This window comes from Stegodyphus dumicola, chromosome 3, assembly GCF_044657685.1.
Source record: "Stegodyphus dumicola isolate Sdum_Otavi_A_Nest chromosome 3, ASM4465768v1".
NCBI classification, from domain to species: Eukaryota; Metazoa; Arthropoda; class Arachnida; order Araneae; family Eresidae; genus Stegodyphus; species Stegodyphus dumicola.
In genome coordinates this window covers 137,800,298-137,819,373 of record NC_140770.1, presented here as the reverse complement: position 1 = coordinate 137,819,373, position 19,076 = coordinate 137,800,298, and the positions used below count along the sequence as shown (strand labels likewise).

General features: G+C 30.6%; 1 protein-coding gene across 1 annotated transcript in view; it reads right to left on the bottom strand.

Annotated features, from left to right (window-relative positions):
• Positions 1-18,660, bottom strand: part of LOC118179777 (lysM and putative peptidoglycan-binding domain-containing protein 2-like) — a 56,901-nt gene extending 38,241 nt beyond the window's left edge. Inside the window, exons 1-2 of the mRNA XM_035348937.2 lie at positions 18,466-18,660; positions 3,907-4,250 (exon numbers count right to left, since the gene is read on the bottom strand). Of these exons, the coding sequence (XP_035204828.2) occupies positions 3,907-4,250; positions 18,466-18,639 (518 nt within the window). The 5' untranslated portion in view covers positions 18,640-18,660. The remainder of the gene's footprint in view (positions 1-3,906; positions 4,251-18,465) is intronic.
• Positions 18,661-19,076: the final 416 nt, after the last annotated feature.

Genomic DNA, 19,076 nt, shown 5'->3' with positions numbered 1-19,076 from the left:
TATGGTCGACAGAATTGACATCCATCGAGAAAAAGAATGCCTGATAAGGCACATACTGTTTTCGATGGGAACAATTATCTTAGATAAATTTGTACCGAAGACGCTTTAGGCCAGGAACGGACAAAGATAAGAAGACCAGGCCAAATCGTTGAAATAGACGAACGTCTATTCACCGAGAGGAAAAATAATGCTGCACGTATTTTCCCACCATAATAGGTTTTTGCTGGAATTTGGCAAAATACAAAGGATGCATTATATATTAATTGTTGCCATTCTGAACAGAGGCCCACAGTGTCTGCTAAAATGCATCGAAGAAATTATAAATGAACACGGAGTATATCATCTACTCCGACAGTTGGAGAGCCTATAAAATTGACGAACTCGAAAGAGCAGGCATTTTTCATTTCAAAGTGAATCATATGTTTAAGTTCATGGATCCAGAAACCGGTGTTCATATGCAGGCGGTAGAGCACTTATGGGAGTCCGACAAAATGAGAAACAAGCAACATTGCAGTACTGCCAGAAAACATCATATTTGGCAGAATTCGTGTGAGAAAAAAAGAGAAAGTGAATGGAAAAGATTCATTCGACTTGATTATCAAAGCAATAGCTAAGCAACTTGTTTCAATAATTTTTGTCAATAAATGATAAGTATTTAGTTTATAAAATGTATAGTTTCTGACAACAGTAATTACAATTTTTGCCTTTCCCGTTACGACAATTATCCTATAGAGGCATAATGGAAAAGTACCAAAAATTTTCAGACAAATTTTAAAATATATGAAACAGATAATATCGAACACCTAAGAAAACTTTGGACAAAAAATGGTTACATGTGTTGCCATTTTCTCATTTTTGCTCTGTCAGAGAAAATTAACGTTTTTTTTCCCCTATTTCTTGGCTTATCCACATGATTACTATATTTCCACAAAAACAGTAGCACATCAATTCAGAACAATTATAAGAACTTTGTCTTTACTTTTGTCAATTTGTTTCTTTATCAAAAAGGTACACCATAATATATGGCTATAAGAAAAAAATTATACAACCATCATATCTGATTACTACATAAAAACAAGAGTGAAAAATGAAAAAATATCCAGATATATATATCTGAAATAAAATCCAGATTTTATTTCATGTCAGAGTAGAATTATGATTCAGTTAACAATCATTTGCTGAATAATGACAAATATGCAACATGTTTTTAGGAATTATATCAATCAAATTAATGGTTTTGTATGAAAGGAAAACCATTTAATATCAGAAAAATAAAATTTTGTCTTACAATAGCCTACTCCATTTCAAAAGCATATGTCAAATTCAACTCTCAAACTTGTAAATGTATTTTGATTCATTAGTGCCCATCACTAGCACCATTTTGACCTACTAGAGGTCGAGTAAATGAGATCACTGAACACTGATAATTCAACCCAGGTTCAAATTCTAACAAATGGCCATTCTTATAGTCTTTCCTACATGTCAGATGTATGAACCAGTTTATACAGAGTTTATATAAGAAAGCTTTCTGAAAAGCACTTCTTCCTTTAGGCATACAGATAGCCCTTGGGTGCTTTGCTATAACGGATTCAACAGTTTAGTTTATTTACCTGCAACTGTTTCTAAAAACTAAAAAAAAAAAAAAAAAAAAAAAAAAAAAAAACTTCGTTTCTTGAAAAAAAAAAAGGGGGAGGCATACATTTTTCAATTTTTGTAAAACTGTCTCTCATGCTACAACGCATGAAAACTGAAAATTTATATATATATATATATATATTATATCTGTAGTGAAAACAAATTTATATGTAGAATATATATTGTAGAAACAGTTGATGATATACACAGAAAAATATGCCATATCATAATGAAAAAAGACTTTGCAATATTGGTGGCATATAGAATATAGAGTGCTGAATCCATAATGAAAATTATACTTGGCAGTCAAGGCATATTAAATATTCATCTTTATTTCGATTGACATTTGCAGCCACAATTCACTCGGCACTTTAATCATGCCTATTCAAGAATATTTACATTTTTGATATCATTGCAATAGGAAGAGAGCAGCAAGACAGTTTCTTGGCGAGAACAAAGGTAGAAACAGAAGTGTGTAGGTATTCCACTACGGCAGCTTACCCAGAGAAAGTTTTTGTTTAAGTTTCAAATTAGTTACATCAAAGTTTAAGTTTTGCATTAGTTACAACATCAGCGTTATTAAGTCATATGTATAAATTTATCTAGAAATTATTTTGATGCACTGTAGATGCTAGGAGATGCATGTAGATGCCCTATAAAAATCTAAAGAGCTGTTGCTAATTCAGTTAGTAATTGATCAGAGATTTATCTTTCTTATTTTGTATTTCACATATAAATGAAATTAATATTAAAATATTAATTTCATATATATATGTAATATATATATCTCATATACATGTAGTTTTTATTCTGATGAAGTTTATTGCCACATACAATATAAACTTTAAATGACTTTTGTGTTTAATAACCACCACATTCTTAGAAAAATTTGTACGGCTTATTTTAAAATATAAATATTTTTCCAATTTTATTTTTAATACTGGCTTAATAAGTACATAAAAATTAATTTTGGACAAAATTTCACTATTTTTAATAATCAATTAATATATGATTAAAATTAATATTCTGCAAAAATAAACTGCAGAATTTCAGTACAAGTACTTCAAAAGAGAAATATCATTCGTATAAAACAATTTAATTTCACCCACATACAAATTAAAAAATATTTACGAATAAAATATAAATTTCAACTTCTTTTTATATGGCAGGCATGCAGCCTTTTTACAGAGTCTTTGAATAAATATTTTGCAGGCTTAAAAAAGCATATGACATCGCACTTTATTTACTGTTTTGAAGTTTTATATCATTCCAAACCCAGTAGGAAGGCTTCACATGGCTTGGTTTAAAATTTAGATTTTGAATGCTAGTTTCATTTGTAATAAAAGTGTACACAGAAAATCCAGACATAATTTCTTGGTTTTAATAAAACATACATGGAAATTAATGCAACTATCAATGAATAGCCAAGAGAGACTAATATAAAACTACACAGAAAATAAATAAGTAAATGCATGCATATAATTTCAATAGATGGTACTTTTCCTTTTCGCTGGCACAAATCTTGCCAAGCAGACTTTATTGGCGGCAACATACAGTATACACATAAAAAATGTGAACAAAAGTTAGTTTTAAGAATTTTTTTTATTTTGGAGGCATAAGCATTTTAATATTGTTTAAAATTTTGTAAAAAGACAATAAATTTGTAAAAAGACATTAATTAAAAAATTTACTATGCTTTCATGGTTAAAGCTGATTCACCAGTTCATATCGCATGACCCCAAGTGATCTCATCTCATGCAAACTATGCTACAAAAATCTAATTCTCTCAGTAATTATCTACATTAATTTCAACTTAAATCTTAATTTGGAATACAAGTTTAAATGCAAGAATTATTTCAATTCGTACGAATAGCTTACTTGGAAATCATGTAAAACTGCAGTGCTTTACTTTGCTAGTGCATTCTCATTAGAATTGATGAAGTTAACCTTTGACTTTGCCTTTTCTATATTTTTCGTCTTCGGGTGAGAGGTGTGATTGCAAAAAAAATTGACTTAAATACTGCGAATGCCTTAGAGCGTAAAATTGTACTATCTGGTGAAAAATCTATGTAATTGTATGCCAGTATTGAAAGAACCAATCAATCTGATAAGAAATGACTGTAACTTGTTTTGAAAATGAGGCTTTAAAGGTTACCAGCGAGGATATTCCATTTGGCATCAGTTATACCATTATTGGCAACTTTATCGCCTGCACCGGCAAAACGGAAAAGTACCCAATAGATATATAACTATCTATAAGTATATACTCACACAACTTTATTTTGTAATTTCAAAACTTTGTCTTTTGTTTGTGCAATATGACTATCTATACGTATCAAAAAGTCAGCTGCACTTTCTTCACGTTCTAAACTTGCAATACCATTGTCACTAATAGTAGTATTTAATTGATTTGATATGCCAATAGTCTGACAGTTTGTTAAACTATCCCCATTTTCAGTATGTTTCACAGGAGACAGCTGAGGTGACTGGGAAGCAGAAGATATGGAAGATACAGTAAACACTTCAGCTTCAGAATCAACAGGAATATTTAATGTTGAGCGCAAGAATAAACTATCTGTGGTCCACATTTTATTTTCTCTTTTTATTTGCTCCATCTATAAAACAAAAATCATACTGACTATGTAACAAAGCTACATAAGCATGCAATAAAACTATATTAAATATGCAACAATTTCAAATAAAATAATAATTGAATTATTTATACAAGACAATAATTATTTTATAAATAAACTTTAATTTGTCATTACCAGCTCTGACTTAGTAAATGCAACTAACTACTCAGAAAGTTTCAAAAATTCAAACAGATCTTATATTTTTACCCTGAAACACAAATTTCTGTTTGTTATATAAACAACAGAAGGTGATTAATATTACAATAGTAATAATTACTATTGTTTAGAAATATTTAAGAAGTTGTTTTATTTTATTTCTTTTTGCAAGCATATGTCCGAGGATGCCCTTGTGGAAGACATTTTAAGGAAAACTAACTCATTAATGTTATACATGCAAAAGACCGTGAAAACCAACCATGCAGTCAGCAGTTCATCAGGATATGTTAATGAGATGAAGCTATAAATCAAAGAAAATTATGCATTATTCTAAATGAAGAGTTCACTTTAATCAAAAAGCATAAAAATTGCGTAGTTTAATAAGAATATGTTTAAACACATTTAAGTTATTGCAATTACAGTCAAAAGTCGTTAATCCGGACTCGTCGGGACTTCGGCGATTCCGGATTATCGATTTTTCCGGATTATAGATCATCAGTTTAAATCTGGTAAGATGGCATGCAGAAATTATAAAATTAAAAATATGAAACTGTAATTTATGAAATAAAGAACAATTATGATCTAAAGGGTATCAAAATTTACAAAAAAAAAAAAAAAAAACTTAATATTTATTTGTTTACTTTATTAAACATTTCTTTCAATGTAAGTTGTTTAAGTTGCTTCGTTTTCTGTGATAATACTTTCTCTTTAATTCTATAAACAAACATAATTTCTTGTTCGGTTACAAAGTTCCGCTGTTCAAGTCCCGTAATTGCTGTGCCCAGAACACCGACTTACTTGTCAATCGAAATGTTTTCGTTTTCAATAACCGCTGGGTCACTTTCTTCACTATCGGAAGCGAATTATAATCACGAGGAACTTGATTTAAATCATATCAAAGACGGAGTACATCGAGATAAAATACTACACTTAGTAAGGAATTATAAGCCAAATAAAATAAAAACATCTGCCCTGAAGATAAGGATAGTGCTGACAGATCAACTTCCGCGGCGTGAAATTGACAAACAGATTTCGGATTTCAAAACATACTTTCGCTTTGTAGATACAAATTACATATTAGTAAATATATATCGGAAATTCTATTTGACATAATCGAAAGTTCAAGCTTACTTTTATGAAATTGCTCTAACAGTCTGCAAAAAATAATAAGCCGGATCTAATTCGAAGATTAAGGAACAACGCAATCTGCAACATTAACTGAATTAGATAATTTTTGCTCAGCTTATACCTCCGTTACACATTAAATGCGCATGCGCACAAACATATTAGCAGCCGCAAAGGTCTTACGCGCTCTTGTAAACGCCTGTGCGCATGCGTGAATGCGACGCATGCGCAGAGAGTTTGTAGCTTTGAGGTCCGGATTATAGATCATTCCGGATTATGGGTGTCCGAATTAACGACTTTTGACTGTATATCTTAAACATGCTTCTAAGTGATTATACATATGATATGGAATTACCCCTCTGATCACAGATACAAAATTCATAAAAACACAGAATTCAATTCAAAATCATCAGGTGGAAATGGAAGCACAAACTTGCAAAGAAATAGCAGTTCCCACATTAATACATCACAGAATTTAAGTGCCGATGTGATTCCCTACATACATTGAGATTAAATGATGAACACATTATTTTATGGATCTTTTGGTAAGAGGGTTAATCAATAAAAGAATTTGTTAATGGACTCATCAACAAAAATTGGTGTATTTTAGTTTGCATTCATTATTGACATGGGGGGAACTACTCTTTTATAATATTTTTAAAATATTGTAGAATAACATTATTATATTAAGACTCTTGGGAACTATGTTCTTCTGTCCTAGGATATTGTATGTTAATCGATCTTGGATAATAAAAAAAAAGTGAGACTTCAGTAGCATAATGAAAATTGTTGATAAAAAGCTAAATTCAAATTTTAATAATAAAAAAAAAAAAAAAAAAAAAAACTGAATATTCTAATTTAAAAACCTCACAGTTCTAAAAAAATATGGAAAGCAGCATTTTTTAGGAAAACAGCATTTTTGGAAAAAGTTATGAGAGAGTCTGCTTCTATTTACAGTATAAATGAGGAAATAAGAAAACTACTGATGCAGCTGGGAATATTTTATTCATAATCTAATTGCATTTGGATTACTGATGCAGCTGGGAATATTTTATTTATAATCTAATTGCATTTGGATTAACTCACACTGGATTGAACTAGTATTTAATTACTTTTAAATTGTAGCTTAGTTCCATCCAAATTTTCATACTATACAGTAAACTATACGATACTACACAGTATACCATTTTAAGTAGCCTACTTTCCTAAACAGAACTAAATTTTCAATAATTAAGTAGCATACAATCTACTACTTTTAATTATTTATTTTTTAGAGGGCAGTACTAAAGCTATTTCAGAAATATCTTGTATGATGATGTCAGTTGTGCATAATGCAAAGAAGAAAAAGAAACTCATGATCAGAAATACTATATAGATCATATCTGGCAAAGCTGCATATATATTTTCTTGTGAAATGAATTATAAAAATACAGAAGACTTTTTTTGGGGCAGGTGGATAGATTTAATTTAATAAAATTCTATATACTTTTGCCCACCCCTTTAAAAATAAGAAACAACATACTGACGAGCAACCTAAATTTTAACAAATGGCTTGTACTTTTATAAAAGTAAAGTATCAATTCTAATTAAATGTTTTACGATTTAGAAAACAGAAAATGCATATAATTGCGCATGAACACGAAAACATTTTATAGTAATAAGAGAAAATTTTAAAAATCACAAAACATCAAAGAAATTACATAACATAATAAGTAAAATTTAACTATACAGCACAACTTATCCCAAAAGCTGCCATACATTATACTCTTCGTCTTTCATCTCAGTTGAATTTTTAGATGATTCTCATGCGATAATTTTTCAAAGGAGTTTTTTACATAAGATTTAGGATTAAATTATCTTAAGGATTCCTTTTAAAGAGACTGCCACTACATCTGAAATATATTATATAGTCAAAACCTTGTTGCAAAAATATTATTGATCAAGCTACAAACTAGTTTGACTTCAGTGCTACTAACACCAATTAGTCTCTATAATGCAAGTCTTTTTTTACATTATTAGGAATTTTGATATACAATTTCCCTGTTAATAATCTCAACAAAATCTCCAAATAATTTATCTTTATTTCATACTTTAATGCAATATGTAATGTTTGTTAAAACATAATTATGATGCACAAAACATGCATTTCTCATGAAAGAAACAAACAAAAATAATACCACAAAGAAAAAGGGACTCGCAGATTAGAAATAAATTTAAGAAAAAGGTCACATGCCCCTCTACTGCTATCATGTATCAAAAAGCTCACATGCCCCTCTACTGCTCTCATGTATTTTCCTGCAATAAAGTCTTAAAAAACTGTGTTCCATTGTACGAAACTCATGGTACCCTTCTGTTATTGGGGGACTGGATTCAGGAATATACGTATGTATGCAAGTGCGTAAGTATCTATGTGCATATATTTGTGTGTGTGTACACATGCATATGTAATGCACATACTTATATACATGCTTACAATGAACATATACATCTATATATACATGCATACATACATTTCTAAACTCCATCCTGATAACAGAAGAGTACCAAACTGATGAACAGGATTGGCATTAAGCTTTTTTCTGCAGTCTTAAAATTCTGTTACCCTGCATATCCTTAATCATTCAATATTTGGCATTTCCTAAATTCTGCCATACCAGCTCTGATGAACAAAATAATGGACAAATGTGATACATGGCAGTTAAAGTGATACAGCAGAAATTCCATAAATTCGTATTGAACAATTACAAGTGATCTGATCTGAATAATGCGAGTTCAAGACTCATTGCAGAATATTACTTACAACAACTGATATGGAAGCTAGAATGCTGTATCAAATGTGAATTTCATTCTCGTTAATCAAACGGCTAAATGTAAAATGTACACCAAATGAGCATTCCATGTAATAAACTCTGACTAGCCGGCATTTCATGTTATGATGTGCATAATGCATTTTCAGCCATGAGAAAAAAGAAAACATTTTTTATATTCTGCAAACAAAGTATGGATGTATTCCTCTGACCCATAGCTGAAGTGTCAAATCACTGATTGATATGTTCCTGATTATCATAGGAAAACTATTAGATAATGCTCTCGAGATGTGTTGATGTCATACACATCATGTTCTCCAGCAAAGAAGAGTGAGTGAGCTCTCAATCATGTTACTCCTGGGACTTTAGTTAATGGTTCTTATTATGTTGTTTTACTGAAGAACAAGGTACAGTCTGACATCAAAAACAACTTCTATTTTCAGACTAATTAATAATTTCTTTTCAAGAATAACAGCATCTCTTATCCTAATTGTGATGTTCAACAGTTGCAGATATGTCTGCACTTTCACGATTTTGTTAATGTAATTATTTCTTCAATACAAAGTTGAAAAGCCACTGCTGCAATCTGCTCAGTGAAGAAAGACCTGCCATCAAGGACTCATGAGCCAGTAAGAGTACAAGGTGCAACTGACAGACTACCATGATTAGAAAACTATACTGATAGGAAAAGATATTACAATCAATAAAAAATTCATAAAATATGCTTATACATAATGTGCTTAAGGGATCATTCATTTTCAATATAACAGCATAAGAAAAACTTTTAATATTGGTTATGATTATCTGTGCATAATTTACAAGTAAAACTATAGTGTATATATATTTCTTATATAAATGTATGTTACATACAAATAATGTTGGTTATTACTCAGTTTCACAAGTAAAGAATACAGTATTAATTAGAGAAGCAGCAGCCAAATTAAGATTTTTAGAAGTCTTAAGGGCTCAAAAGATATAAGTGCTCAGTCATACATTTCCACCAGTTTTCTCCCCATTCCTTCAGATCTTGGGTTTGTTAATTGCACCATACAACCATGGCAAAATTGGCACAGGAAATTTGTGTGGTATCCCTTTCTTGATACACTAAGCACATGCTTATTTTTTAAACAAAAAATTTTACCCATTACCCATTTTTAATATGCAACTCAGGCCCTACCACACTAAAAAATTTACAGCTGGCAAACTTTTAACTTTATATACCTAAGCATACTATGTAGAAGAATATGAATAAGCATTCAAGCTAAATATAAGATCAATAAGGTTTAAAGAATTTTAATATATATAAATAAGAAGCTTTTTTTTTAAATAATATCCATAAAACAATTTCTAATACTTGAAATGAAGCACATATATCTATAAAATAATACAAAACAGTTAATAATAATTATAGCAAAAGTTATAGCAAGTTATAGCAAAAGAGTTGATAATAATTTAAGTAGATTTAAATTACAAGTACATTATTAAAATATGAGATACATTAAAATATAGGTAAGACAGTTCATATTCTCTTTTAAAAAAGAGCTCAACTTAAACATGACTCGCTGAACATACAGAAACATATTTGAACTTGTCAACAATAGGGCTAACTTCTTTTTCCATCACATATGTTAATCGTAAATAACAGAGCAGGAGATACACAATAGTATTGAGAAGCAATTTATCAGCACCCAAAGATTAAGATGGCCTAGTCACCTATTGTAGTGCCCAAAACAGAACTACCAAAAAAATATTCACATACATGCCAACAGGCCTCAGAAATAGAAACCGAAACTCAGATGGCTAAACTGTCTGGATAGAGACGTATCGGCTAATCTTTGGAATATGGTAACAGGTAGTTTGGCGACATTTTGGTAAGACAATAAAGGTTACTAGCTAGGACTTTAGCAGTGTACATGGATATAGTCAAGAGTGTGCGCAATGGCATTTTTGTGCAATTCTGGGATGTTTTTCTAAGTGAAAATAGGTCAACGTGTACATGGATGATACCGTGTATGTGCAATTCGTAAAAACGCGGCAAGCAGTGGGCGATTCTGCACTTTGCCCCAATTTCGCACCTAATCTTCATCATGATTAAGCACTAGGTTAATCTTTGGATTATGGTAACTTGGCGATTTTTTGGCGACCAACTCTGCTACAGCAACCGTCTTTTTTTTTTTTCCCCAGCATTTTGTCTTTACGAAGTAAAGACATGTTTCTTTTCTTTTTAATTACTGAACACTTTTTCCAACAATCTGCTATCCATCCGAATTACACTTATGCTAGAAATTTTATGGAACAAAACTGCTTAATCATGACAAATATTAACTGCCAAATTGGGAAAAAGTGCAGAATTGCAAACTCCTTGCCACGTTTTTCAGAATCGCATATACACATAAACCATGTACACGTCGAATTATTTTTACTTAAAAAAACATCCCAGAATTGCACAAAAATGGCATTGCACACACTCTTAACTTTATCCATCTACACTGCTATTTCCTCATAAATTAAAAAAATTTGCACGAAAATGCAGGAAAATTTTGTGAATCTTTAAACTCGGTAAAAAGCACATATATGAAATTACCTGATCGCGAAAAAGTATATACCCTTTCCAAGGATGAACATTTCCATGTATAAAATAAATAAAATATCCAAAAACTTTTACCTCTAAATTATCTATTATATTATAAACGTCACCAACGAATTTATACCACAAACATTAAAAAATGGTTACAAATACTTAGTGTCAAATATTTAAATTATTTCCATGCACGTTTACTTCAACTGAAACGTATACCAAATTGCTACAAACATAAAATTCACAAAATAACTATCATTTAATTAAAATATAACTAAACCATGTACACGTCGACTTATTTTTACTTTCTTAAGTAAAAATATGTTTTCTTAAACATGCCAGAATTGCACAAAAATGGCATTGCGCACACTCTTCACTATATCCATGTACACTGCTTTTTTCTCATAAATTAGAAAAATTTCACGAAAATGCATGAAAATTTTGTGAATCTTTAAATCCGGTAAAAAGAACATATATGAAATTACCTGATCGCAAAAAAGTATATACCCTTTCTAAGGATGAACATTTGCACATATAAAATAAATAAAATATCCAAAAACTTTTACCTCTAAATTATCTATTATAAACATCACCAACAAATTCATAACGCAAACATTAAAATGGTTGCAAATACTTAAATTATTGCCATGCATGTTTACTTCCACTGAAACGTATACCAAATTCCTACAAACATATAATTCACAAAATAACTATCATTTTATTAAAATATAATTAAATTAAAAAACACTACTTAAAATATAAATAAGCACATTAAATTAATAAAAATTAGCTTACAATCCTAATTACTTTAAATTAAATCATTGCTAATAACAATTTTCCAATAATACCATATTACTTTATTTACTCCTTACATTTAGAACAATGCATAAAAATAATATCCTCAAATAATTAAAAATACTAACTTACCTAATCTTCTTCAGAATCTTGATTATGTGGCGGATAAACTTTTCGTATAGATTAAATAATCCAGTAGTCAACTGGCATTCTATTCACCCACTAATAAGAAATCCCCATACTCAAACGACTTTCAGTAAACCACGTACCCTTCCTTACACTCCGTTTCACAAAATGTCCATTTTCACCAGATTTCTTGCACCGCCTTTCAAACTTATCTGTAATATCCTTCCTTTCACACAATATCATTTCATTCCCACATGTTGGACATTCATACTTATCCGCAATTAATCCTACACTCATACACCATTCAACCAATTCTTCTGAATTATCAGATAAACACATTAAAAATTTAGAATTCACTTTAGATAGCGCCATGCAATCCAAAAATTAATCAACACTCTTTCACACAACACACAATGAAGCTTAATACAAAATAATATAGTACTACAGATATTTTTCCAAATTTTACCCCCTTTTCCGATAAAAGAACTGTAATTCGTCCATTAATGTCACATGACATTTCTCATGATCTCTCATTTGCCTGACACAAAATAATGCATAATTGGAACTCAGTACTTCTCACATTATTCCCAAAGTCCTAGGTTGTAACCTTTATCGCCTACCAAAATGTCACCAAACTACCTGTTACTATATTCCAAAGATTAGCCAAGCACTTTTGTTCCATAAAAGTTCTAGCATAAGCGTAATTCGGCTAGCAGATTGTTGGAAATGTTGAGTAAAAAAAAACATGCCTTTACTTCGTGAAAACAAAATGGCATCCAAACAAAAACTAGCAGGTTGCTCTAGCAGGGTTGGTCGCCAAATTTTGGCTAAAAAATCGCCAAGTTACCATAATCCAAAGATTAACCGACATATCTAACATTAAGGTCAATATTTAGCAGACAGGCTTCTAAAGGAAGATAGGCCAAGGTCCAACATGGGCTGTTGAGTCAGAGAAGAAGAAAAGACCGGGAAGCAAACTTTCATTCAATTTTTAATCAATCAGATTTATTCAAATTTGGTAGCATCAAATTTTATCTTTAATTTACTTATATAATCTTGAAGAATTCAAGTCCAATGAACCGGATGTTTGAATGCTGCAGAAGCCTAAATTAAGATAGTTAAAAGAAAATTTATTCTTCTGGAATTAAAAAACTTCCTGGGCACTGCAACAAGCATATTGGATTGGAAAGTGATCACATAAAAAAGTATTAGAAGATAAGTAGCACAATAAGTACAATAAATTGTTTGACATGAAATAAAAAGGAGTACAATAAATTGCTTTATTGCATTCAATAAATACTTTATTTAATGAAAACAACAAAACAATTACAACTGTGATGGCCCACCAGCGGCTGAGCAGTAGAATCACTGAACATTGGCAGTTCGGTCCAAGGTTTGAATCCTGCAAACGGGCTGGCTGCATAGACGTTTTCGTGGTTTTCGCCATGTGTAATACGTATACAAACCAGTTTCCCTTCGAAAATACTCCACGAAGGCATCCCTTCCCTTAGGCAGATAGCCCTCGAGGCTTTGCTGTATTTACATAAATTAAGGCAAACCAAAAACAATTTACTGTATCCAATTAATAAAGTTTAGCTGATACATCTGAATTTTCCTCATATAAAATTACAGAATGCACCATCAACTAACATAATAAAATACAATAGTACCTTAAAATCCACTTTGAAATACATCCAACTCAGTATATATTCTAATTGGATGAGAAAATTTGTATTTGGTATGACACATTTGTTTAGAATACGAACTCAAGTCTGGAGAGTCATGACTGCATGTTATGCTTGTTTATTTCTTTGAGACAATGCTACAACTGCCCATAAATATCAGCATGTCTGTCGCTTCTATTCAGTAAATAACTTGCACTATAACTCTGAATTTTCATGCAATTTTGTGTTTTGTCATGTAACTTTTTTTGTAAATGCATTAACAATGAGTTTTCAAAAAGTTAAGGAAAAAATCCAAGCAGTGAAGGACGTTGTTAGGATCGCCATGGAGTAGAAAAAAAAAGAGATTGTTGAAAAGTATGAATAATCAGTTAATATTATGAAGGGGATGAAATTGATGACTAAAGATCAGAGACATTACCACATGTTGAAAAACTGCTTTTAAACTAGATAGCAGAGAAACATACTTGTACAGTAAGTATTATGTGCAGTGTTTCATTTATATACAATATATATTTCATCCACTACATTTGTATTTTAGCTATTAAACAGTGTTATAATAATTTGATTTTTTATACGAATAGATTAATTATTTTCTCTCTATTTCTTATTGGAAAAGTTTGATACGTATCCAAGGATCTGGAAGGAATTAATAATGTATACTGTAGTACTTTTGTACTTTATAATTACATGATAATTTACCTAAAAAATCTCTTAAGTTTTAGTTTAATACACATTTGATTAAAATTCCTCTCAAGGACAAAAAGAAGTAAGTAGAACACCAGAATTTCACCACTGGTTGTACAATTACAGTCCTACCTCACTAACTACACACTTCCATCACAGTTTTGATTGAAAGCATCCTGGGGAATAAATAGATCCAAGGGTATCTTACCCTCTTCCTTATGCTAAATCACTCAAAAGGACTCAGTAAAGGACTCGGAATTGTCTGTACAGCATGAAAGTACTTAAAATACTTAATTGACAAGCTAAGTCACTCAAAAGGACTCAGCTTGTCAATATTTTAAGTACCTTTATGTCGCACAGATACTATATCCTTACAAACAATGCCTGCTCCGAGATTTAAATCCAGGTCCACTAACAGAATAGTCACTGTTGTTAACCACTATATCAAGCACAATGAGTTTCTTTGAATAAAGCTCCCAATCCAATGAAATTAACAATTTTATATGACTCAGCCCTCATTAAAAGTTGTTCTTTTTCATGTTATACTCATATGCATAGCTGGCAACCTTGAAATCCAAATAAATAGGAAAGTTTAGTGGCCAAAACTAGAACTTTCCAAGAGGTCTTTGCATTGCTAGATTCAACCATCTCAAAAGAACTCCAGTGAGACTTACATTTCATTTATAATGTATATTTGAGGTTGTTCATTTAGTTATTATGCAATTCTGTCATAAATATCTTCTAAATTTTATGTTATTTGGCTCATTTAATTTTGTAGTTTTCTTTGAATTTCAGACTAAGCAAATCCTGAGTATGAAAGAAAAGCTTTAATTTATCAAAGAACTTTTAAACATGATGAAAGTAAAATTAATGGTTGATCTTTAGATTATGGTAACTTGGCGATTTTTTGGCGAAAATTTGGCGACAAACTCTCCTACAGCAACCTCTATTTTTTTTTTCCCACCGCCATTTTGTCTTCACGCAGTAAAGACATGTTTCTTTTCTTTTTATCTACTGAACACTTCTTCCAACAATCTACTAGCCGAATTACACTTATGCTAGAAATTTTATCTAACAAAACTGCTTAATCATGACAAATATTCACTTCAAAATTGGAAAAAAGTGCACAATACCATACTCCTTACGCGTTTTTCAAAATAACACATACACATAAACCATGTACACGTCGACTTATTTTTACTTAAAAAAACATCCCAGAATTACACAAAAATGGCATTGCGCACACTCTTCACTATATCCATGTACACTGCTTTTTTCTCATAAATTAGAAAAATTTCACGAAAATGCATGACAATTTTCTGAATCTTTAAACCCGGTGAAAAGAACATATATGAAATTACCTTATCGCGAAAAAGTATATACCCTTTCCAAATATGAACATTTCCACGTATAAAATAAATAAAATATCTAAAAACTTTTACCTCTAAATTATCTATTATGTTATAAACGTCACCAACGAATTCATACCGCAAACATTACAAATACTTAGTGTCAAATATTTAAATTATTTCCATGCACGTTTACTTCAGCTAAAACGTATACCAAATTCCTACAAACATAAAATTCACAAGATAACTATCATTTAATTAAAATATCACTAACCATGTACATGTCAACTTATTTTTACTTAAAAAAACATCCCAGAACTGCACAAAAATGGCATAGCGCACTCTCTTCACTATATCCATGTACACTGCTTTTTTCTCATAAATTAGAAAAATTTCACGAAAATGCATGAAAATACTCAACGTATACTACTCAAATATATTCCAAAATACTACAAACATATAACTCATAATATCACGATCATTAAATTAAAATATAATTAAATTAAAAAACACTAGTTAAAATATAAATAAGCACATACATTAAATTAATAAAAATTAGATTACAATCCTAATTACTTTAAACTAAATCATTGCTAATAACAATTTTCAAATAATACCATTTTAATTTATTTACTCCTTACATTTAGAACAATGCATAAAAATAATATCCTCAAATGATTAAAAATACTAACTTACCTAATCTTCTTCAGAATCTTCATTACGTCGCTGCAGTACTACTGCTAATTTCTAAATCCTAAATCCAGTAGTCAACTAGAAGTCTATTCACCAAGTAATAAGAAATTAATAAAATTTCACCTATACTCAAACTACTTTCAGCAAACTAAGTACCCTTTCTTACACTCCTTTTCACAAAATGTCCATTTTCACCATATTTCTTGCACCGCCATTTAAACTTGTAATATCCTTCCTTTCACACAATCTCAACTTATTATTATTATCAGATAAACGCATTAAAAATTTAGAATTCACTTTACAAAGCGCCATGCAATCTGAAAATTAATCAACACTATTTCACACAACACACGATGAAGCTTTTCCAAATTAACCCCCTTTTCCAATTAAAGAACTGTAATTCTTCCTTAATGTCACGTTTCACACAACACAGAATATAGCTAAATACGAAATTTCCAGATTTCCCCCCCTTTTCCGATTAAACAACTGTAATTCGTCCATTAATGTCTCATGATCTCTCATTTCCCTCACACAAAATAATGCGTAATCGGAACTGAGTGCTTCTCACATTATTACCAAAGTCCTAGGTAGTAACCTTTATCGCCTCCAAAATGTCGCCAAACTACCAGTTACCATATTCTAAAAATTAGCCAAATTGGTATACATAGTACTGTACGGATAAACATAGTAATATTCCATAAACTGGTGTAATACAAATATTTAATTATAAAGATTCATTAAATATTCATATAAAGTCTGACAAATGTCTATAAATTAAGACAGTTCAGTTCAAACAGAATTTAGTAAGAAAAATTACACTGAAAATCACTTAGGGTGGGAGAATGGAAGTTGAATAAATTTCATTAATTCCATAAATTCCATTTGCTGCTGAAAAACACTTTTTCTTATTAAAAGCTAAAAACCAGGACATTTGGTGATGCACTTAGAGACTAGGAGATATGACGGAATAGCCAAGAGTGACATTTGAATATTTCAAAGCTCACAAGGGCTATTCATTAAGAACAGCTTCTTAGAGGATTTTCTAAAGAAAACTGACTTATATTCACATTACACATGTGAAAAACCACAAAAAAAAAAAAAAAAAAAAAAAAAAAAAAAAAAAAAAAACAGCCATCCAGCAAACTTGTTCACTTGGAATCGAACTACCACTATTCAGAGATCTTAACTCCTCAGCCATTGGTGGGGCATGTCCCAGTAAAACTGGGAGAATTAGCAGCTATGCATGTGAAAATTTAATATTCAAAGATGTTGAATAAACAGAAGAATGAACATTTTTTTTGAAATATTATATTTATTAAAAGGAGATGGGGAAACAATTTATAATAATAGGAGGAGGGGACAGTTAAAATAACATAGACAACATTATGTCTAAATTTAGAATGTATTCTCATTAATCAGCAGACACTGGCAATATCCTCTACAAAAAGATAACTGATCTACACCAGCTTTAGCACACTTAATTACAGAATTCTAAATCCATCAATAATTTAAAATAAAACTTTTTGCACTGCTTTGAATTATTTAAAAGTGCAGGATATTAGAAACAGATACATTTGTTGAAGGCAAATTATGATTAATGGACTTTCTGAATCATGAATATTTCTCAAGTTCGCTGTTTTGCAGTTAAAGAAACTTAAACATTTTGAAATAAAAGTTATTTACAGCACGAAAACTTAGTAGCGGTAAAAACATAAAAAAAACTAGTTTCTACATAGTAAAAAAAAAGCGTTATTTCGTGATTGCATTTATTCGTGAAGAAAAGAGAAAAAAAAAAAAAAAAATCTTTTAATGATGTATATTACCGATTGCAAAAGCTACTGTATGAATAAAAATTCTCATGATAAACAGGAGATAGCAGCAAAAACAAAACAAAATTTAAATTGCAATCCGAATGACTAATCCAACAATTATGACTTCTCGTTAAAAATAAATAAATATTTCCTTCGAATATAGGAAAGCAGTATTCTAAGCATCAACTTGCTATCAAATACTAATTCAGAAGTCAAACAACAAAAATCAGCGTTAATAATTTGCTATCAAATATTTAAAATTTACATCATCATGCTACAAGCAAATGTTTCTAAAATTTAATTCTTCGTAAGTCTCCACCTAATAGCTTAGTTTTGAAATTCACACGAAAAGTAGTAGGGCATAAAAAATAAACAAAACATAGCTTACAGTTACACCATAACGAAGTGCGAGGCCTTGTAATGTATCACCCGGCTGTACAATGTGTTTTATATACCGTTCATTCTTTAGTCCACTTTCTTTATTCATACTTCCATACCTAACATGCTTTTTAGCATAACTACTTAGAGATATCTTTTCCGTCTGCTCTGAAACCGCCGCCATGTTTCCCCCATACCATTACACGTTGCCAAGTATGACTTGTAAATTATGTCCATTGAAAAAAAAAAAAAAAAAGGTGTGCTTGCCATCTAGTTTTTGAAGAAATCACATAATATGCTACATATATAAATTTTAAATATATATATTTATATATTTAAATGAAATGATATATCGGGTTGTAACAAAAGTTTCCTGCCACCGCAAATACCATCTGCGGAAACAGTTCGCGTTGGTGTGTTGAATAATATTTTGCCAAAAACAATTTTTGGCATTTGAAAGAAACAGACTTCCGTTAGAACACTGTGTTGTGAATTTGAAAAAAAAATACCGCTATTATCAGGAATAAGGTATCTGAAACGGAACTATCACGCTACCAGATTAGAACCATCAGGTACTTCCAGTTCTGTCCCAAAAAATCAGCTACAGAATGTCACTAAATC